The sequence below is a fragment of the Bison bison genome, unplaced genomic scaffold (genome assembly GCF_000754665.1).
Source record: "Bison bison bison isolate TAMUID 2011002044 unplaced genomic scaffold, Bison_UMD1.0 scf7180017864461, whole genome shotgun sequence".
Classification (NCBI taxonomy): Eukaryota; Metazoa; Chordata; class Mammalia; order Artiodactyla; family Bovidae; genus Bison; species Bison bison.
The window spans coordinates 763,534-786,055 of record NW_011495023.1 but is presented as its reverse complement, the minus strand read 5'-3'; the positions used below and the strand labels follow the sequence as shown (position 1 = coordinate 786,055).

At 39.9% G+C, this 22,522-nt stretch overlaps 1 protein-coding gene across 2 annotated transcripts in view; it reads right to left on the bottom strand.

Annotated features, from left to right (window-relative positions):
- Window positions 1–5,447: 5,447 nt before the first annotated feature.
- CUL2 (cullin 2) overlaps window positions 5,448–22,522 on the bottom strand; it is a 71,173-nt gene continuing 54,098 nt past the window's right edge. For both annotated transcript variants that reach the window (XM_010859870.1, XM_010859872.1), the window contains exons 13-21: window positions 22,391–22,519; window positions 22,208–22,294; window positions 21,085–21,237; window positions 20,510–20,587; window positions 16,088–16,154; window positions 11,211–11,413; window positions 9,442–9,543; window positions 6,800–6,916; window positions 5,448–6,052 (exon numbers count right to left, since the gene is read on the bottom strand). In XM_010859870.1, the coding sequence (XP_010858172.1) occupies window positions 5,921–6,052; window positions 6,800–6,916; window positions 9,442–9,543; window positions 11,211–11,413; window positions 16,088–16,154; window positions 20,510–20,587; window positions 21,085–21,237; window positions 22,208–22,294; window positions 22,391–22,519 (1,068 nt within the window). In that variant the 3' untranslated portion in view covers window positions 5,448–5,920. The remainder of the gene's footprint in view (window positions 6,053–6,799; window positions 6,917–9,441; window positions 9,544–11,210; window positions 11,414–16,087; window positions 16,155–20,509; window positions 20,588–21,084; window positions 21,238–22,207; window positions 22,295–22,390; window positions 22,520–22,522) is intronic.

Here is a 22,522-nt window from a genome sequence, read left to right as displayed (position 1 = left end):
TCGGGAATGCAAACAGGCTCTCTCCGATTGGACCTGAGCCGATGCCAGCAAGGAAGAGGGCAGAGGCGGTGGGTTAGGCTGCAGACACCTCTTCCTCTCACCCTGCTTCATGGGGCAGTGCCGGGGTTGGGGGGCAAGCCGGGTGAAGCACGTGCTATGCAATCGGGGACGGCACGTCCGTCCACCCCACCTGGCCTGGCCCCTTCCTACCGCACTGCACGTCCAGTTTACCATTGCACCAGGGGCTGGACGGCTGCTATCTTTCTTGGCTGCCAACATTGAGAGATGGGTATTGTAAGATGTACAGTCTAAAAAAGGTGTCTCCGATGCACAGCATAGATTTGAATTTAGTCACCTCAGCAGTATATAAACAGCTAAAACAGCCTTTCTTTTTTCCTATTCAACATTCAACTTTTTCTTTATCAGGGCACTTTTGCTGCATGGGTGACCTCCTTGGACCATGTTAGGTACAGTTCAGTTCAGTTGCTCAGTTGTGTCTGATTCTTTGCGACCCCATGAACTGCAGCACGCCAGGCCTCCCTGTCCATCACCAGCTCCCGGAGCTTACTCAAACTCATGTTCATCGAGTTAGTGATGCCATCCAACCTCTGTCGTCCCCTTCTCCTCCTGCCTTCAATCCTTCCCAACATCAGGGTCTTTTCCAACAAGTCAGTTCTTCGCATCAGGTGGCCAAAATTAGGAACAGTTGATGCTAAACCAGCTTATTTCTGCTAAAAGTAGATCTTTGCTTTTCAAGCTTGTCCTTTCTTCCCCAAAGGAATAAACTAATAAAGCCCACCCACTCTGAGGTCAGGCTGTCAGCACAGTGCTGAGGTGGGCAACCCCACAAACCAAGTGATACCTCAACAGGGCGGTTACAAAAATCACAGAACAGTTCCGTCGTTTTCCTATAACCCCAAAGTTCTTCCAAGGAAAATACTGAACTGACCACATGGGATAAAATTAGCAACCCATCCACTTTACCCACCCTCCCCTGGACTGTGAACCTCTGACACAGGCTGCAATTCTTCAATTACTGGAACTATAAATAGGAAGCACTAGAGAAAAAACAATAAAGAATCGAAAACTGAACAAACCCTGCCTGCCTTGAGTTCTTTTCCACAAGCTAGTTCTCAAATGTTTCTTCCTTTTGCTGAAAAACTGTACCATAAATGTTGTCAGGAGAATGTAAAACACTGATACGTTCCTTCCTCAAGGTTACTGCTTAACACTAACAAAGATTGTAAACAGAAGAAATAATCATACAACGGAGTTACTTACGGCTCAATTCCTCTACTTCTACAAACATGTCCTTGCCTCCAAGTAGGGTGACAAGGACTACTCTCTGGAGTTCTAGGAAGACAGACCCTAGAACATGTGTTCAGTCGCTCAGTCATATCTGACTCTTTGCAACCCCATGGACTGCAGCACACCAGGCTTCCCTGTCCTTTGCTATCTCCAGAGTTGGTTCAAACTCATGTCCACTGAGTCGATGATGCCATCCAACCATCTCATCCTCTGTCATCCCCTTCTCCTCCTGCCTTCAATCTTTCCCAGCATCAGGGTCTTTTCCAATGAGTCGGCTCTCTTCACATCAGGTAGCCAAAGTATTGGAGCCTCAGCTTCAGCATCAGTCCTTCCAGTAAATATTCAGGGTTGATTTCCTTTAGGATGGACTGGTTTGATCTCCTTGCAGTCCAAGGGACTCTCAAAACACGTACCAATGATCAAATATTCTCATTCTTGTCGGTTCTTAGTTTTATTATCTAAGATGTTATGTACTGTACTTGTGTGGGAGTAAATACCTACTACTCATAGTCACAGTTATCTGGGACATTCATTCAAGGGTTGAAGAGTCAGGGGAATGAGGATGGATTCAGAAGCCTCTACAATTGGCTTCTGAGGTTCAGGATCAGAGCACCTACATCAGGAGCATCAGTCCCCTGGGACCAACTGCCAGCTCCACTGGGTCATCTCACACACACACCGCAGGTATCTGGAACCAGGCTCACCCCGCTCCTTCTCCACCTTTGTCTCTGTCCAGGTGCCCCATCTGGCTGGATGGTATTTGCTGTGACAGCCGAGTCTCGGGTCCTCTTTGACTCACCTCCGCCCTCACCCAGTCCACTGGCAAGTGGTGTCGCTTTACCCACTGCCCCCACTGGAGGGCGCCACTGGCCCTCTCCTAACGGCCCACTCCCGCCTGGGCCGCCTGTGTCCTGCCCTCCCTCCAGAGTCCGTTCTACACAAACAGTGTCTCCATTTCCACTGAAATCGCAAATACTCTGAAACAGTTCATAAACACCAAAGAAAAAATATAAATATGTACACTATACGGCATCAGCAAAGGAAATATTCATGCACTCACCACCTATGTTTTAAAAAACATCGTCATTCATTTTTTTTCCGATACAACTATAACTCGGCCAAGTAAACTGTGTAAACACCGCTGAGGCTCAGGTGTTCTGGCCGCTGCTGCCTACCCCGCGCTCTCCCAGCTTCATTTTTCTGCCTTTAACTTCTCCTACCCGACCTCCTGCAAGAGCCCAGGAGGCCCCTTTGTCAGCACTTTCCCTTGGAATGCGGTGTTCACGTCTGACCAACACAAGTCTAAATGCCCCACTTGGGCACAGATCATACCTTGGCTGCTGATGGTCAGAGCCATGGTACCCACACAAGACCTGGCCCCAAGGCATGGCTGTTAGGCGACAAAGGAGGGGGCTTGCCTGAGCCCTAGAGGGAGGCCAGGGAGGTAAACCTCACATTTTCCCAGGCAGCACAGTCACCAAATGTGAAAATCATTCCTGGCCACCAGGGAAGCCGGCCTTTAATGAACTCCAACCAATGGGGCTTCTGTCTCACCTGAGGATTTTACTGATTCGGCCTTAGATATGCCCCATGAACACGCCAATCCTCAACCAGTGAGCCTTTCCATATTCATTCCCACCCATTTAGCTATGGCCCACATATAGCTGCCCTTACAACTACTGTTTTAAAAGCCCATATCCTTTTTTTGCTGTGAAGAGCCAAATCTGACTCCTGATGTCATGATGGAACAGTTTCTTTGACTTATTTTCTGTTGCTTTTGTTATTATAATCATACACAATGGCCTGCCTTAGAGAACCCCATCCCTCTGCCTGACTGTTAAAAACTGCTTTTGTTCAGGACTCTGTCCACCTGTAGATGGAGGAGGTTTTGAGCCAACTCACTTAACCATGTGTATTTACAGCTTAAATAAGTATCTTCAGAAACTAAAATAGGAAGTGTTTATTACTCACAAATTAACTGGACACAAACTTTTATTATGAAAAGTTAGGAAAGATGATCGTTGTTCACATATAAAATGAAGTTATTTCTATCTAATTCACAGGACACACTACATGAGGTGCACAGTTTTGCCTTGGTTTTAAGTTCACGTTATGCAGTTTCTGGCAACAACTCCTGGAAAGCACTCTAGTTTCCTCATCTATGAAAAGAGAGGAATGCTGCTGATTTTTCAGGATTATTTGAAGACTGCAAACAAATAACAAGTAGAAGCAGCAGCCACAGTCTGCGTTCCATAAAGGTCAAAAAAAAAAATTAACGGAAATGTTATAGCATTGTGGCATATACAGGTTATAAAATCCTATTAAGACCGTAAGTTATAAGGTAAAACATAAACTCCAGAATGTCTATCCTATTGTTCATATTAGAGCGACTGTCATACCATACTGGACCAAACTCTAGAATAAACCTGCACCTACAGCAGCAATGAAAGTATCTGGGTTCCAACGGAAAAGACAAAGTGCTGACAAGAGCTATACGCTGCGCGGCTCTAAGCCCGATCTCTGACTCACATTAACCACCCCAGCACGCGTGATTTTTAAACTGCTCAGAGTTTTGGTCACATTCTTTCTGTCTTCTGAGGCAAAGCACTGACAGCCTTTCCTGTTGCCCCTCGTTCTGCCCTTCTGTCGTTCTGAGCCTTCCTGCCCATGGCTCTGGGCACCAAACACAGGGCCGTGAGCCAAGGTTTGGTTGGTGCCACGACGTCACCCGCCTGACCCCACCCGACCCCGCAGCCTCACTCTTCCCCAGCTCCTTGCTGCTCAACGGAAGGAGCACTAAATCCATCCTCTCCGAAGGCACCTTTGTTGAGGGCACCTGGCTCCTTCCTCACAGAGGACAACCGTGACTTCAGTATATCTCCTTTCAGGTCAAACGGAAAAAAGATGGGACAAAAACTGTCGGTCATTTCTGTCAACCTCGGCACAAGTATTTTCTCCATTTTTCAATATATTTTCTTGACAGATAGCAGGTTAAGACTTAACATTTATAAGTATTTTAGAAAAAAGGAATCAATTTGGAAAACTTCATCAACAAGTTATCAAAACAAAGGTTTGTTTTTTGACAGTGGATGTACAATATTGTATGATGTGCCGTTATTTCCTCTCTAGGGGATAAAAGGGAAAATGAGAAATGCAGTAGAGGAGTCATTAAAAGCTCAGCAGATTTTGTTTTTAAAACACTTAAGAGACATGAGTTAGAAAAAGTACCATCAAACAAAAAAACTGAAAAAGCCACTTTGGCAATAATAAGAGAAACTGGAATACAAGTCATATATGAGATGATATTAAGTAATTATTATTTATTAAGTGTAGTAATATTTTAAGTGTAATAAATTAAGTGTAGTAACTATGGTTGTGTTTTCCTACAGGCCTTTTCTGTGACTGAAGTATTGCAAGTGAAATGATCCACGAAGGACATGCTTTAAAATACCAGCTTTTAAGAAAAAATGTGTGTGTAGTGGTGGAGGAAGGGTAGATAATAAATATGGAAATCAACCAGAGCATTCTAATACTGCTGTTGATACACATAAAATAATGCACTTTCATGTCTATAAAAGCGGCACCTGGTGTACTGCACTATACAGAAAAAAAAAGTATTTAGGTTATGCATTGCTAAGAGTATCTGTGACGTAGGAGCGAATCTAGTGTTAAAGTGGAAGGAGGTGGAGAGTAACAGGCAGGCACGGGTACGGGGGGAACGCACAGGCAGACACTGGTACAGGTACCGCAGGATGACCTCCGACCCCGAGGAAGGGGGAGGGAAGGAGCAGAGGGGCGTCAGACCTCATTAGAACTGATGCACCTCGGAGACAGGAGTAACACAGCCTGGGAATGACGGCGCTTTCTAAGCCAGACGCGGGGTCCCCGAAGTCCCCTCGCTCACGGTTCTGCGCTGCAGCAGGACACCACCAGAAACTCGAACAGAATCACAGCCTCACTCCTCACGAGGCTCACATCCAATGTAGTTCTAATCCATAAAAAGAAAGCATCACTTATGCTGAACGCATCCTTTACGCTGAAGGCATTCAGAAACAATAACTGAGACGTTTTCATGTAGGATTTAAACAGGAACACGAGGACTCACGGACATTTCTGAGCATTGTGATACTCCATCCACATAAAAAAGGCATTCTATTTCTTTATTTTTTTATTTGACAAGCAGCAATATCATGTTTGTCATTTTAATGTAGATACAATTATTAGGTTATCTGTCATATTACAATATTTAGGTTTTTTTTTTTTTAATCTTATGTCCTTTAAGATACATTAAAAAAAAAAAAACAAACACATCAACTGCAAACGTGAAGGGGAGAAAAAGCATGGTACCCAGCCGGATTTCCACATTTCAGCAATACTTCACTCATCCTTTTTTTTAATAAAGTTTTAAGAAATGTCATAATGACATGAGCTTGAAATATCTCTAGGCATCTTCTCTGACGCTCATGACGTGGCACTGGTGATGTTGTAAACAGCAGAGAAACAGGGGCTGCCAAATGACCAAATTATGGAGGCACAGGCCTGCCTTCTCCCACGGGGACACACCGGACGCTGACGGCAACGACCTCTCACACCAACGCTGGAGGACGCTGCGTCAGGCGACGTAGCTGTACTCATCTGCGGACGCCTGGCTGCGTTCGATGTACTGTTTGTCTATCAGGACTTCAATACACTTCTTAATCATGCTGATACTAGGGTTAAACCGAGCTCTTGACTGGCTAATCACCTGTGGGAGAGAGGCAGATGATAAAAATGCTCTTCTCACCAGGAGCACTTCGTTCAACTCTGATGCAATGCACAAAAATACCTTTTCATGCAAACTGTGGGAATAGTCTTAACGTTGAGGCTATGAAGGAATTTAAACGGTGAAGGGTACAGATACAGCCAAACCTAATAACATACTAAATCAAATCACAAACTAATTAATTTATTCATACACGCCCTCAAGTTTCCATTTAATCCCTCCGCAACTTCTGGCTCTTAGCTGAAAGAACACCTGCTCAAGAAAGCTTTCCCTAACACCCCCTGAGTCAAGACCTGTGTACACTCTCATTGTACCATATCCCTTTTCTTTGTGGCACATTAGTGTAATTTTATATTTACTGACACATTACTTCAGTAACGCATTTCTTCCTTACGACACTGAACTCCCAAAGGGCAGAAGCCATGTCCCGAGCTGGTGTGCACCCCACGGCGACTAGCACAGTGCTCCACCAAACGGGAGACGCGCGAATTCAAGGAATGAGTGAGTGGTGGACACGGTCGACCTCCTTCAATAAATGGACACGAGGCTCAGACCTCTAAATCTAAACGTGAATTTAATACTGGATTTATGAGCACTGTTCCCCTTCAGAAACAAAAAGCATTTCTTTATGCTATACAGGAGTCACAGGTTTCTGTATCATCTTCACAAAGAAACATGCCTAATTCTAATACCCTCTGCCAAGAAGTCTTCAGGACGTTCCCCTTTTACCTCTTGAATAAGGGCGTTATGCCGCAGTACTTTTCTCGCTTTCATGATACGAACTATAGCAGCCTGGAGGTACATTTTCCGGTCTTCGTCTACAGCACTTCTCGTCTGCTCCATTTCCTGTTTTATGAAGCCCATAAAAAGCAAAGGAGACCCTCAGTCACTGCACTTGTTTTTAACTCCTTTTATTTGTGAGTTTAAATAAATCTCCAATCAATACTGAGAATCAAACTATACAATTATGTGCCAAATATAACATAACCATTACCAACAGAATACCTATAAGTCATATACAATTTCTCAAGTTAAAGTGGGGAGGCTATTTTTTAAAAAATGAACACTACTGTACATTGTACTCAGTGTAAATAGTCAAGAAAGTAGAACTTAGTGACACATTACTTCAGTAATGCATTTCTTCCTTACGACACTGAACTCATAAGTTACTTATTGAGAGTAATAAGTCTCAAGACCATGGACCTATGAGTGAGTAAACACTTATACCACAAAGCTTGCAGACTTTAGCAACTGGCTCCAAGTGGATACTGGATCAGGCTTCAAGGGCAAGAGCTGGGAAGGGCTCCATTTGACTCAAGCAGAGAAGCCAGGAAGGCTGGGCCAGAAGGGCCTCTCTCAGTGGAGGTCAAGGGAAGACAATGGTGGGAAGGCACAGAAGCAGGCAGTGCCACATTAACAGGGATCTCACAGCAGATAAAATACAATAGCACGTTATCACCATTGCCTATAGGCATGAGATCTTGACCATTTTAGGGGTCAAACTGAATAGCAAGTGATTAACATTTGACCTTGGGGGGGAGTTAAGTTCCCCGAGGCGCCTGACATATCTGAGACCTTCACAACCTGCCTCAAGCCCAAGGTCAGGGTGGCACATGGGAAGCAGTAAGGAAACCCCCAGTGACACGAACAGGCTGCCCGAGAAGAACCACCACATCCACAGCGGAAGTTCACGGCGCACACTGGCTCACCCCAGGTCGGACTCTACTCCAGACCTACGAGCTCATCACAGTTTGAGTATTAACATGATCTCCATGCAGTTTATTTGCACAGGGAAGTCTGAAGGCATTTTCAACAGTTTTTCTTTGAAAGAAATGTGTTGCAAAACTTTCCCTTATTTTATGAATGAAAAATATGAGAGATTACATTATTCTTCAAGGTAGAAATTTCTTCAAGGTAGAAAAGAATACAAAACGAATCCATACATTTTAATAAAACTTAAAAGCAAATATGACTATGTTCATTGCAGCATTACTTACAACAGCAAAGATATGGCAGCAATCCAAGTGCCCATCAATAGAAGAATGGATAAAAAGATGTGGTGTATAGACACACAACGGTATATTACTCAGTCATAAAAAAAGAATAAATAAAATGTTGCCATTTGTGACAACACAGATGGACCTAGAGAGTATTATGCTGAGTGAAATAGGTTAGAGAAAGACATGCCTCCATGGTTTCATGTATATGTAAAATCTAAAAAAAAAAAAGAGCAAACATAGCAAAACAGAGTTACAGATACAAAGAATCAACAGGTGGTTGGAAGGGGGATGGGGGAAAGAGAAAAATCGGTGAGGGAGAGGAAGAGGTATAATAAATGAGTCTTGGGAATGAAATGTGCAGTGTGGGGAAATTTATGTTGTAACTTTGTATGGTGATATATTATAACTAGGCTTCTCGTGGTGATCTAAATCACTATGTTGTGTAACAGGAACTAACGTAGCATCAATTATACTTCAAAAACAAATACACTCATTGAAAAAGAGATCACATTTGGTGTTAGCAGAGGCAGGGGTTGGTGGGAGAGGGGAGGAAAATTGGATGAAGGCAGTTAGAAGGTACAGACTCCCAATTATAAAATGAGTATTAGAGATGTAATGTACAACATGAAAAATATAATTAATGCTGCTGTGTGTTATACATGAAAGTGGTTAAGACAGTAAATCCTGAGTTCTCATCACAAGGAAGTTTTTTTCCTACTTCTTTAATTTTGTCTCTATATGAGATGATCAATATTCACTAAACCGACTGTGATCATCATCTCAAGATGTATGTAAATCAAGTCATTATGCTGTACAGCTTAAACTTATACTGTGATGTATGGCAATTATATCTCAATAAAACTGGGAGAAAAAACAAAAGGGCAAATATGACTAAACTATGACACCTTTTTCCTAAGATTATACTGCTAAGTCACTTCAGTCGTGTCCGACTCTGTGCGACCCCACAGACGGCAGCCCACTAAGTTCCTCTGTCCCTGGGATTCTCCAGGCAAGAATACTGGAGTGGGTTGCCATTTCCTTCTCCAATGCATGAAAGCGAAAAGTGAAAGTGAAGTCGCTCAGTCATGTCCGACTCTTAGTGACACCAAGGACTGCAGCCTACCAGGCTCCTCCGTCCATGGGATTTTCCAGGCAAGAGTACTGGAGTGGGGTGCCATTGCCTTCTCCGAAGATTATACTACTGTTTTTAAAATCTAAATACTGTTTGTGAGGCCAGTCAATGGAAAGAATAAACCAGAGAAGATGTATCCTAATTTTGATGTGCAAAATTCTGCATTGGTCTCAATGTTACTGCTTATAAAGTCCAATGCTTAAATATTTACAAAAGAAATGACATCAGAAAGCACTTACCTGTGGTGTGTCTTTCTGCATTGACGTAGTAATTTTAAATTTTGTTCTTTTACTGCTAAAGTTCATATTTAATGAAAATGAAGATTCTACATCGATGTCTTCCTATAATTAAAAATAATTCATTTACACTTATAAAAATAAAATCATCAAATAACAACTGCTGCAAATAACACACCATGAAGTTAAATAATGACCAAGCAAAAAACACTGAACTTGCATAATCTCTTATATTACAAATATTATTTAAGAGCAAATAATTGTCTTTTGTCAGATCATGAAAGAGAAAACAATTCTTTCCTAATTTTATACTTGATAGAATTTTAATCAGCTTAGATTTCAGCAAAACTTTTTCTGGCCCAATGTTTAGCAGAATTTTAACATTTTAATTTTTATTAAATACCAAGGCTCATAATTTTTCCATTACATTTTGAAAAACCGAATTAACCAAAATTTTTTGAATACTATTACAATAACAAAATACCAATTAAAAATAACCTAATGATAGAAGCCAATTGGTTTCAATGGCACACAAGCTCACTTCCCTACCACCGAGTGTAATTCTGACATTACCCCCTAATGCACATTTTATCCACTCTGCCAGAAGCCAGTGGTCTTTTCTCAAGTGGAAGTTGTTAAGCCAATCTTTAGCTCTTAAGCTCTATTGAGCTTAAGAAAGCCACTTTTGTCATACACTGGAATTTCTCCACCAGCAGGACCATGGAGCACTTGGCAGATGGCACTTCCTCAGTAATAACCACAAAAAGTCTATTAAAGAAATGACAGCTTTGTATTTCCCATTTAATGTGCATAATATCTATCAATATTTGTTTTGTACATTACTGAGCAGCAAAAATATATAATATGTTTAGAAAAATACTTACCTTTTTAAGCATTTTAATTAAGCTTAAAAATTTAAACTTAAATTTTAAGCTTAAAAGCTTTTTAATTAAAACTTTATTAATTCAATATTCTGCTAAGTTTCTGAAGTCAGAAAAATTAATCATTTCTCAAAATTAAGAAAAGATTGATTTGAATTACAGCATGCATGCCATTCAGAGGCTACAAAAGTCATCTTTAGCAAGATGAACTGGTGTAGGCCATGAAGTAGAATAAAAACACAACATCATTTGCAAGAAGTTTTCCTTACAGGCACGATAATCTCAAACAGGAGATTGAACCCACATCTGTTGCTTTTTTAACTATTCAAATATCTATGAGATACTATAAAAACAAAAACATGTTACTAGGAGAAAAAAGTTATAAAGAAAAAAAGAAATGTACTATCAGCTTGCTAGTCCCAGGACAGACACTAAAACTATATGGGGCTGAGCTGAATCCTAGAGTTTAGGACTCTAAATTAAATGTGAGAGTGACAGCAGGAGACGGGAGTTACACGTTGTAAATATGCACAGAATAGACATCAATAAGCTGTCATTTCCTATCACAGAACCATGTAATCAAACATTAACTAAACACACAGAAGAGCCCAGAAAAGTTTATGACAGACTACAGTTTTAAAACCTCAATTAATCAGAATCCTTCTGATGCCAACTCTTAAATAATTTTCAAATAAAATTGAACAAAGGGCACTTGAGTACCAACTGACGGAGCCTTCTCTGAGACACTGAAAGAGCCTGAAGTAACGCGGCTTTCAAGCGCTACAAAGTACAAAGGGCATTAACGATCATAACCTTACTTTTAAGACTGCAAAGGTCCCATGAAGCTTTAATGTTTATAACACTTAAATTTCTTACAGTATTACCCCATACCTTTTCTGAATCATGGTTAATCATTTTCACATCGAGTAATGATTTGATTGTTTTCGTCAGTTCCTTTTCATTCATCTGAGTGCTGTCTTGAAGCTCTTTATAGCTGACGGTTTCACTGTTGTTGAAGGCAAGAAGAACTGCCATTTGGTATGTTGTAACCATAGCTACGTATGGTTTGCCCAAATAGTTCATTTTAACTTCACCTATAATTAAGACAAAATTGTGACAATAAGCTGATCACTCAAAGAAGCATTCCAAAATTACCTGATAAATAATTATTTCCAATATTTTCTCTTGAAAGAGTGAACCAAGAACTTAATTATTGAAAAGTTATTCCTGCTAGCAATGTAGCATTTGTTTGCTGAGGGGATGGGGGACGAGGGAGAATTGAGTGGAGGGATATTAGTCTGGGGTATCCAATATAATCACAGTTAAGCTATCAAACAGCTAATAGGAAAGCTAAGACCTGGGCAGAAAACACAGTAAAAAGTGGAGGTGGAAGAGAGACAGACAAAAAGAGAAGACGGTCTGCTACCACAACTGCCTCCTGTGTGTCTATCCGGTCTACCCCAGGGAAGCTTCACGACTATGAGGACACCTCTATTGCAGCTCTGGCTAAAGCATAATTTCTGCTTAACTATAACAATGTTATTTTGTCTCATAAATTAAGTTTTTCTCCCCAGTAATCTTCTAGAAACAAACACAAATGTGAGGAGAGACAAACAGGCAGATTCATTATTTTGTTGAAATCAGTTCCGTTCAGTTGCTCTGAACTGGGTGTCTGACTCTTTGCGACCCCACGCACTGCAGCATGCCAGGCCTCTTTGTCCATCACCAACTCCCGGGGCTTACTCAAACTCATGTCCATTAAGTCGGCGATGCCATCCAACCATCTCATCCTCTGTTATCCCCTTCTCCTCCTGCCCTCAATCTTTCCCAGCATCAGGATCTTTTCCAATGAGTCAGTTCTTCGCATCAGGTGGCCAAAGTACTGGAGTTTCAGCTTCAGCATCAGTCCTTCCAATGAATATTCAGGACTGATTTCCTTTAGGATGGACTGGTTGGATCTCCTTGCAGTCCAAGGGACTCTCAAGAGTCTTCTCCAACACCACAGTTCAAAAGCATCAATTCGTCGGCCCTCAGCCTTCTTCACAGTCCAACTCTCACATCCATACATGACCACTGGAAAAACCATAGCCATGACTAGATGGACCTTTGTTGGCAAAGTAATGTCTCTGCTTTTTAATATGCTGTCTAGGTTAGTCATAGCTTTTCTTCCAAGGAGAAAGCGTCTTTTAATTTCATGGCTGCATCTGCAGTGATTTTGGAGCCCCCCAAAATAAAGTCTCTTACTATTTCCATTGTTTCCCCATCTATTTGCTATGAAGTGATGGGACCAGATGCCATGATCTTAGTTTTCTGAATGTTGAGTTTTAAGCCAACTTTTTCACTCTCCTCTTTCACTTTCAACAAGAGGCTCTTTAGTTCTTCTTTGCTTTCTGCCATATGGCTTCCCGTGTGGCTCAGCTGGTAAAGAATCCGCCTGCAATGTGGGAGACCTGGGTTCGATCCCTGGGTTGGGAAGACCCCCTGGAGAAGGGAAAGGCTACTTACTCCAGTATTCTGGCCTGGAGAATTTCATGGACCACAGGCCATGTGGTTACAAAGAGCCAGACACAACTGAACAAGTTTGTTGAAACAGTTGATGGAATAAAAATGTTCTAGACCCTACACTACCCTGAGAGCTGTAAAAACACATCAGGCTTCGGTCAACTACAGTTCTATCCATCTGGGGGCACGGGGGTGGTGGGTGAGCTCACCGAAGAGCTTGTAGCCAACACTGCTGTCAAACAGATACGCACTTGTAACACAAGAAATGGTTACTACAAGTCAAAGAATCTCTTCCTAGAGCACAAAGTTGGGGTTTAGTGACTGCATTTCTCTTTCTCTTATACGCACATACACATCCTGCATTATTTGACTTTTACTGACTTATAAACTAAATCAGTATGAGATCTGGTTTTTGGGTTCTACATTTTAACTCAAGAAAATTGAATTTTACATGAACTTACCCCAAAGGCTCTGTTGGTGATAATTAGCAACTCTGGTCAAGATTTTGTGCTTCTTTTATTATTTAATAATATATATTTCATTCATTATATAATTAAAGAATTTACAGGCAATAAGTCAATTCTCCAACTTACTATCTATCACCAGACAGATATGCTTATTCTAACTTGTACTTTGCCTCAACTTTAAAAAAAAAAAAACTAACACTCAGAAATGTTTTTCAAAATTATTTGAACACCTAGAGAAAAAAAAAAATTCTAATCTCTGAATTTCCACAAAAGGAGGTTTTAATAATTAATGGGAATATCCAATTCACATAGAGTTTAAGAATATTACCATTAGGATTGTCCTACTAACAATTAGTATAAAGAGCATTTTAAGAGCTTCATCTCAACATTAAAGTTTAGGAAATGTGGTTGAGAGGCAAAAATATAAACCGCATAAATGGCATTAGACCATTTGTGCAATGACTGCTCGATCATATCCCAGAAACAAAGTATAAAATAATGCCTCAAGCATCTAGATGATTAAGCTAGGACCATCACCCAGCTGTCAAAGATGCTGCAACGTACTGCCAAGGGTCTGGAAACAGAGTGAGTCTCTGGCACAAGAACGCAGAGAGCATCAGGAGACAACGCAATTAAGGGCTCAAAGTATTCACTGATATCAAATCTGCAACTCTTAGAGAAAAAATGAAAACTTGTTAGTTTTCTTGCTATTTTCCACACATTATTAGTATCAGGGGTACATGGACTTCTCACTTTTTCCAGCACCATTCTCTTGTTAATCCTCTCAGAGCTGAAAAGACTGGGGAAAGGGTGAGGAGCATGTGGGGCAGGGAAGAAAACCCGAAATCTGGATGATTCACTTAATTACTGCTGGGTAAACAGGAAAGGAGAATGACAAAGAGGTCATTTAACCTTTAGAATAGGCTGAGAAACTGTGAGAGACTCCAAACTAGAATAAAACATTCTGATACACACATACTTGAAAAATTAGCCAACCATAATTTAAGTGATATTAACAGCTGCCAGAATAAACAGTAGGCAGAACTCTCAAAACACTTTCATCTGAGTTTCTCCCTTGTTACCTATCAGCAACCTAGTCTCTAGCGGAAAGTTTTTCCTTACAGAACAATGTCAGCTGCTAAACTGCTGAGTGCATGACAGAGTGTCATCGATCTGCAACCAGGAGTAAGAACCCGATTCAAGCCATGATCACCAGTGGATGCTCCAGCCAGGAGTGATCAGGACCCCTGAAGAGATATTCTCACCAATATCTTAATACACCTAGTTTCCAAACATCAAAAAGTTAAGTTCCTCATTAAAACTACTTGAAGAGATGGACTGATTACTGCTGAGGTAACTGCAAAGAGAGTTTAAACTCCCCAAGATATTTAGGGAAAGTAAAAGTAACTTTAATTCAAGTACATTAAAACACTGGTCCAGCAATGTATTGTTCCTTAAAACCAATTTACTAAATGAGAATATAAAAACTCACAACAGGTATAAAACTAAAAGCCAACTACTAAGTGACCACATACTAAGAATATCAGCAAACATCTCTTTATTTCACAAACAACTGAAAAATTAAAATGTTCAGCTTGTTCACTAAAGATACACTTGTATAAATATGTATTGAAAGCGAAGGTGAAAGTGAGGCTGCTCAGTCGTGTCCGACTCTCTGCAACCCCATGGACTATAGCCCCCCAGGCTCCTCCATCCATGGGATTCTCCAGGCAAGAGTACTGGAGTGGGTTGCCATTTCCTTCTCCAAGGGGATCTTCCCAACCCAGGGATCGAACCCAGGTCTCCCGCATTATGCTTATTTATTACGTACTAATATGCATTACTAACATAATGAGACATCGTATTTCAAATATAAAGTAATCAAATAAATGGTACTTATGTTTCTCTTTCCAACCCAGGAATCAATCTGCATATTCTGCATTGGCAGGTGGATTCTTTTACCACTGAGCCACCAGAAATTTCTCCAGTCAATTTCCTGACAAAGGTATGGCAACTAATCAGATTTTCCTGTATTATTTCTAAGAGACATTAACATACATGGATATCCTTTCCTTCTTATACAAACTGAAAGTTGATTCAACGCACTTTTCAAAGCATAGCTTTAGCAAAAGTAGACAAAATTCTGAGTGTTTGCTTTGGCTCACATCTTCAGGCAGCTCAGAGCAATATTACATACAAGCTCTCACCACCCAAAATATTAATTCTACTTTCCAATAAGTCGACCCCACTGTTCCAGGAAGAAGCTAAGGAAATGATTAGATTTTGATTAAACTTTTCTAAAACTGGGAAGGACTGGAAGTTAATTGGGACATTCTGGAAAAAGCATTTTCTACAGTCGTTCACTACAGTACCACAAATAAAAATCAAATGGTTAGGTCTCCTTGTGGTGCTGTAATAATTAATGAACTTTCTGAGAATGTCTGGCATATCTAGAAAGAACAGGTTTTTTAAGAGTATCTGACTCATCAAGTCTGGGTTTCTAAATAAAATTCCAAATATCTATAAAAAGTGGTTTGTTACAGAAATGTAGGAAACCATTATAAAATTCAGAAATTCTGTATCAGTAGCACACTATTAAAAGTGCTGCATGTGGACTTCTTTATTGTTGCTTTAAGGGTAACCAGAAAGGTAGATGAAGAAGAAAAGGTTAAAAACTATAATTAGAAAAGAAAAAAAAAGACAACTATAATTAGGCTCTAAGAAATCTCTGTCCAAAATTTTAACATAATCATTATCAGGTAAATTTCATTAAACTAGATATAATTAAATGCATTTTACCTGTACAAAGATAGTGTAACCATGTAAGTTTCCTTCCACTGAAATGCTGGCTGTAAAATAATTCAAACTGTAAAAAAGAAAAAAGGAATCAAATTATTTTCAGCTACGACAACCTAACTTACTTGGCTATCACTACAATAAAAAAGCAAAAAGAAAATTCATGTTAGAAAAAGACATTAGAGCCCACAGAGTATATTTACTCATTTTATAGATAAGAAAACGCAAAATAAAAGCTCCTAATAAAGATTATGCAAATATCAGACCAGCCCTTTTCACTTACAACTCGGTCTGTGGTTTTCACGGCCAAACCACAGTCCTGCAAATCTGACTTTTTGCATAAATTCAGAAATTACTGTTTTGAATGATATCAATTTGAACTTTATAAATACAAGTGAAAGTTGCTCAGTCATGTCAGACTCCTTGTGATCCCATGGACTGTAGCCTGCGGGCTCCTCCCTCTATCCAGAGTTCTCCAGGCCAGAATACTGAAGTGGGTAGCTGCTCCCTTTACCAGGGGATCTTCCCAACCCAGGGATCGAACCCAGGTCTCCCGCATTGAAGGTAGATTCTTTATCAACTGAGCCACAAGGGAAGCCCAAGAATACTGGAGTGGGTAACCTATCCCTTCTCCAGCAGATCTTCCTGACCTAGGAATAGAACCGGGGTCTCCTGCATTGCAGGTGGATTCTTTACCAGCTGAGCTACCAGAGAAGCCCATAAAGCACTAAGCGAAAAACATTACTGTGCACATTTCAATATGAAAATATAAATAATAAAATCATACCTTCATCTCTAGTCTCCTATAACATATACCCTTGTTGAAGGGACCGGTTGACTAGTGTCAACAGTTACTCCAAAAGTGACCACCATGATTTAACTTCCACATACAGTAAAACACTAATACAAGCAAAGCATCAGTCTTGACTCTGTATCCTTTTGTTGATACTACTGTGGAAAATTAAACATTCTAGTAACATAGCTCTGATATTAAAAAAATTCCTCCCTCTGACTGAATGTGGAACATCAGTCCAAAAAGTAGAGAGTTCTTTTTAAAGAGCTAGTACATAATCTACAGTGAGAAAATGATACTGAAATTGGACTTACTAGCCCAGAGAAGGCAATGGCACCTCACTCCAGTACTTTGCCTAGAAAATCCCATGGACGGAGGAGCCTGGTAGGCTGCAGTCCATGGGGTCGCTAGAGTCGGACACGACTGAGCGACTTCACTTTCACTTTTCACTTTCATGCATTGGAGAAGGAAACGGCAACCCACTCCAGTGTTCTTGCCTGGAGAATCCCAGGGACGGGGAAGCCTGGTGGGCTGCAGTCTATGAGGTCGCACAGAGTCGGACACGACTGAAGCGACTTAGCAGCAGCAGCAGCAGGAAAAAAAAAAAAAGGACAAACTCCCTCTACTGGTACTGAAAGAAAGTTCAAATGGAGAAAACAATTTTCTTGAAAGCAAGATTTTACAGTCAGAAAGAAACTCGCTTTTTGTTTGTAAGTAAGGACACTGGAACCTAGGGGTGGTCATATGTTAATAAACAAAGTTTAAGGGGTTTATTCCAGTACTCCAATAAGTACTGGAAAATAATTATTTCAAGGAGAAAGAAAAGAATGACAAAGTTACGAGGAAACTCTTACTATTTCTGCTCCCAACTTCTCCTTTAATTTCAATTGGCAAAGTAGGCTCTTAAGAAGAAATAAGTTTTAAGACTGTTAAAGGTGAGGGGCCGGTCAGTCTTCTAAGTCTACCTTATGCATGGTATCTTAAAATATACCTGACTGTTCATATTATGCTAGCCTGCTGTTACCACTACCATCAGTGTTAGCATTAACTACTATCAGCTATCTTTTACTGAGTACTTACTTTACACATCTCACTTGATCTTCATATCAGCACTCTGAGTATTAGTATCATCAGTTAACAGAAAATTAGAAAGTTATTTGCCCTGAGTCACAGAGCACAGTAAATGACAGAATATGTAAAACCAGGATTTATGATCCCAAAGCTTACACTGTTATTTGATTTATAATCCTTATTTTGAAAGAAACAAAAACATACGTAATTCAAAGATTCAAACGGCACATTGTGAACTTCTCTAGGAAACAGTGTAATGAAGTATCATTTTCAATTTATTTTTATTTATTCATTTTTAACTGAAGGATAATTGCTTTACAATATTGTGTTGGTTTCTGCCATATATCAACATGAATCAGCTGTAAGTATAAATATGTCCCCTCCCTCTGGAACCCCCTCCCACCTCTCACCCATCCCACTCCTCCAGGGCACTGGTCTGAGCTCCCTAAGTCATAGAGCAAATTCCCACTGGCTACCTGTTTTACATATAGTAGTGTGTATGTTTCCAGGCAACTCTCTCCGTTTTCATTTTAAATAACATATGCATACCTTGAGGTTCACAAGCTCAAGTTATTGCCCAAATAAAAGACTACTGAAAGATAATGAAAGCCTCTTGGATACATGTATACGTATGACTGAGTCACCTTCACTGTTTACCTGAAACTATCACAAGATTGTTAATCGGCTATGAAGGTGAAATTATCACAAGATTGCTAGTTGGCAGTGAAACTGAAAGTTGCTTGGTCATGTCCAACTCTTTGTGACCCCATGGTCTATATAGTCCACTTATTCTCCAGGCCAGAAGACTGGAGTGGGTAGCCTTTTTCTTTTCCTGGAATCGAATGCAGGTCTCCTGCATTGCAATCAGATTCTTTACCAGCTGAGCCACAAGGAAAGCCCAAGAATACTGGAGTGAGTAGCCGATCCCTTCTCCAGTGGATCTTCCCAACCTACGAATTGAACCAGGGTCTCCTGCATTGCAGGTGTATTCTTTAAGAGCTGAGTTACCAGGGAAGCTCTGGTTAGTTGGCTATACTCCAACATAAAATAAAAAGTTAATGAAAAGGATAATAAAGATTTTGCTAGAAAAAAAAAAAGGCTACCTAAACTTCCATCCAATCAAGAAATAAGAAGGCTTGTTTGGTGAGTTAGAGAATCAAAAAGGGTCAGCTGGAAGAGAAATGGAAACACATCCATCCATTCAAAAATTTGTACATGAATGTTCAGAGTAGCATGACTTATACACCCAAAAGATCAAAACAGCTCAAACGCCCATCAACTGATGTTGGATGAGTAAATAAAATGTGGTGACTCCATACAATGGAACATTATTTGGCAGTATTTGGCATAGGCTAAAACATGGATAAACCGCGACATTCTGCAAAATGAATGAAGGCAGTCACAAAAGACCATGTATGACATAGCACTACAACAGATGTCCAGAACGGGTAAATCTACAGAGAAAGAAAGCAGACTGCCTAGGGCTGGGGAGCGGGCAGGGAGCTGGTGAAGGTGAAGAGTGACTGCTAAAGGGTAGGGGGTTTCTTTCAGGGTAATTAAACAATTAAAATGTTCTAAAATTAATGGTGCTGATGAACATACTGTGAATATACTGAAAACCACTCAAAGTGTCCATGTTACATGAATTGTATAGTGCTGTGGCCTGAATGTGTCTCCCCAAATTTGTATGTTGAAATCCTGATGCCCAATGTGATGGTTCTTGAAGGTAGGGCCTTTGGGAGGTGCTTAGATCCCCTCATCTAAGGCATTAAATCCCACAGAGCTCCCCAGCTCCTGCTCCCACGTGAGGTCACAGTCTGTCACCTTCGTGGGCCTTTGCCCCACCATGCTGTCATCCTGGCCTCGAACTTCCAGCCTCGAGAACCATGAGAAATCAGTCTGTTGTTTATAAGCCACCTAAGCTGCAGTATTTTGTTACAGCAGCCTTATGGAATGACTAAGCCATATGGTACATGAATTATAGCTCAACAGCTGCCGACAATGGAGTCTCCACAGTCTCTGAAAACGCTCTAGGTTAGAATTCTCAGGTTTCTATTCAGTCACATTTTAAGACCATGTTTACTTATATTTTCCATCTTCAATACATTTTTTCTCCTAGAATATTTCCCATTTACTATATATTTACACAAATTATAGCCCAGAAACAAAAATAACCATTATAAAGGATAAATGAATTATAAAAACGGCTCCACATTCAAGCGAAAAATTAGAAGAGGACTGCTTTCAGTCCTGGATTCTAAAACTTTCTTCTAACATCAACATTGTTGTAATTTAGAATTACTCATGACAAATAATCAATTTACTAAGAGTGAGAGACACGTTCTGACAAAGAACCGACACCACCAAGTTGTTTTAGTTTAGCGTTAACTAGAAACTATTATCATTTACGTTCTTCCTACAAGGCAGAATAATCATAACTTGTGACTATGTTTTTACATCACATGAGCCCTTAAGACTTTGAAGAAATATTTAAAGTGATATAACATGAAGACAATTATTAAAATTCCTTTGGTCTTCCAATATATCTTCTGTCCACTTACCATCTGTACACTTTTTTCCAATTCCTGGGGAATTGCAAATGTAGATGAAGGAGCCTGAGTAAGAGGCCATGCACCAGCCTAAAAGGAGAAGAGTAAAACTGTTAAATAGATACACCTCTCACTTGAAAGTGAATGCTTATAAAATGATGCAAGTAACTACAATGGGAATCCCTGGTAACTCAGCAGTAAAGAATCTGCCTGCAATGCAAGAGACTTGAGTTTGACCCTGGGTCGGAAAGATCCCCGGGAGAAGACATGCCAACTCACTCCAGTATTCCTGCCTGGGAAACCCCTTGGACATTGGGAGACTACAGTCCATGGGATCTTTAGAGCTGGTCACGACACACCAACTAACACCACCACCACAAGCAACTAAAACAACCTTTTCTCCTCCCTTCAAATGCTGATAAAACCCATCAGCATGACTATCAGGGCACAGTTCATTCCATATCAACGTAACATGTAACTTCAGAAGCTATAACCCTCTGACTGAAAGAAAGGCAATCAGGCATCCATCTATTAATCAGTCCTCTGTATCAGAAATGATTAGTAAATGTCCACAATAAAACACCTACCTGTAGAACATATATTTGAAAACTAATTCCCAAATCTATTACTGTGTCCTGATTTTTGATAAAATTGTTGAACTTATTGTTGAGATCTGCACTGACACTCATATCTGTATACATCCGATGTAGCTTGCTGGTAAATTCATAACCACAGGCTTGCTGTAGAAGAAAGTTTTAAAGATTTAAAAACAAAAATAATAAACCATACTGATTATTAAGAATGTGCTACTGCTATGTGTCTGGTCAAAGATCCGGCCTGTACACTCACACCGAAGGCCTACGTTATTCATCACGCAAAACAGCGATTCTAAATATTTCAAAAATTCCTTTCTTTTTTTTTTTAACATCGATTAAATGAGTGAATGAAAACAAGTATTCATGAAATAAATTTCCATTTAAAACAGCAACTTTTCTATAAATCTGTATGTCATTTCAACACTAAAAATTGCTTCATTACTGTAAGATACCTTAGAAGGTTTACAGATAGTACTGAATACACATGAAAGGTAACTGGGAATATTTGAGCCAGTGTTAATGTTATAAGGAGGACAGTGAGGCAGATTTTTAATACTATCAGCTGAATAATGAAGAAATCTATTTCTTTGAAATTATTCCAAACTCTGTGATCATCAGGTCAAAAAATCTGGATCTCTAATCTTGGGATATAAAAAGCTTTGTTAACACTATCTTTAAAAATTAAAAGTTATTTTTGGTATCTTTGAAAAGGACTGCATATTCAATGTGTGCTATACAGGAAAACTATCAACTATTGAATAACTCAGAATAAATATGAATCAGCAACTGCTTATCTCATCATTGTGTAAACTAAAATCACATAAAAGTGAACTGAAATTCAAATGCCCTCCACAAAACCTGTACTTAAAGGAATATTTTAGGTATGCTTGTTTCTAAGTAATACAAATCATACCTTGTAGATGATTCTATATCAACATATAGAGACTCTGTCCTTTAATACAGCATTTGCATGTGCGAACATGAAACTACACTTTACATTTAACCAGTCAACTGCTAATGAATTATTTCCTGTTATTACTCATACTGTGAAAATGACCATCTCTGTGTGCTAGTGAAATAACTTCTAAGACATCATATCAAAGTCCTACAGTACCTTTAATTTATTGATCATGGCTTCTTCGGAATCCATAGACATAGATAACCCATGAATTAAACGCTTCGCCAACATTCTTGCGTAGAACTACATTAAAAAAGATTAAAAGATTATTTCCTTTCTGATTTAAAGTTCAAAGATTAATCAAAGCTGACACATAAAACTTTCAGACTCAAAAATTACCTTTTGAAAAACATCTTTATCATCGATATATTTGAAGACAGTGATAAAGCTCGTGAGCTTGTCCTCTACTTCATTCTCTGTCATCCCCTTTGCTGATTTCTTCAGCAAGTTGTCACAGTACTTAGCGAGCTC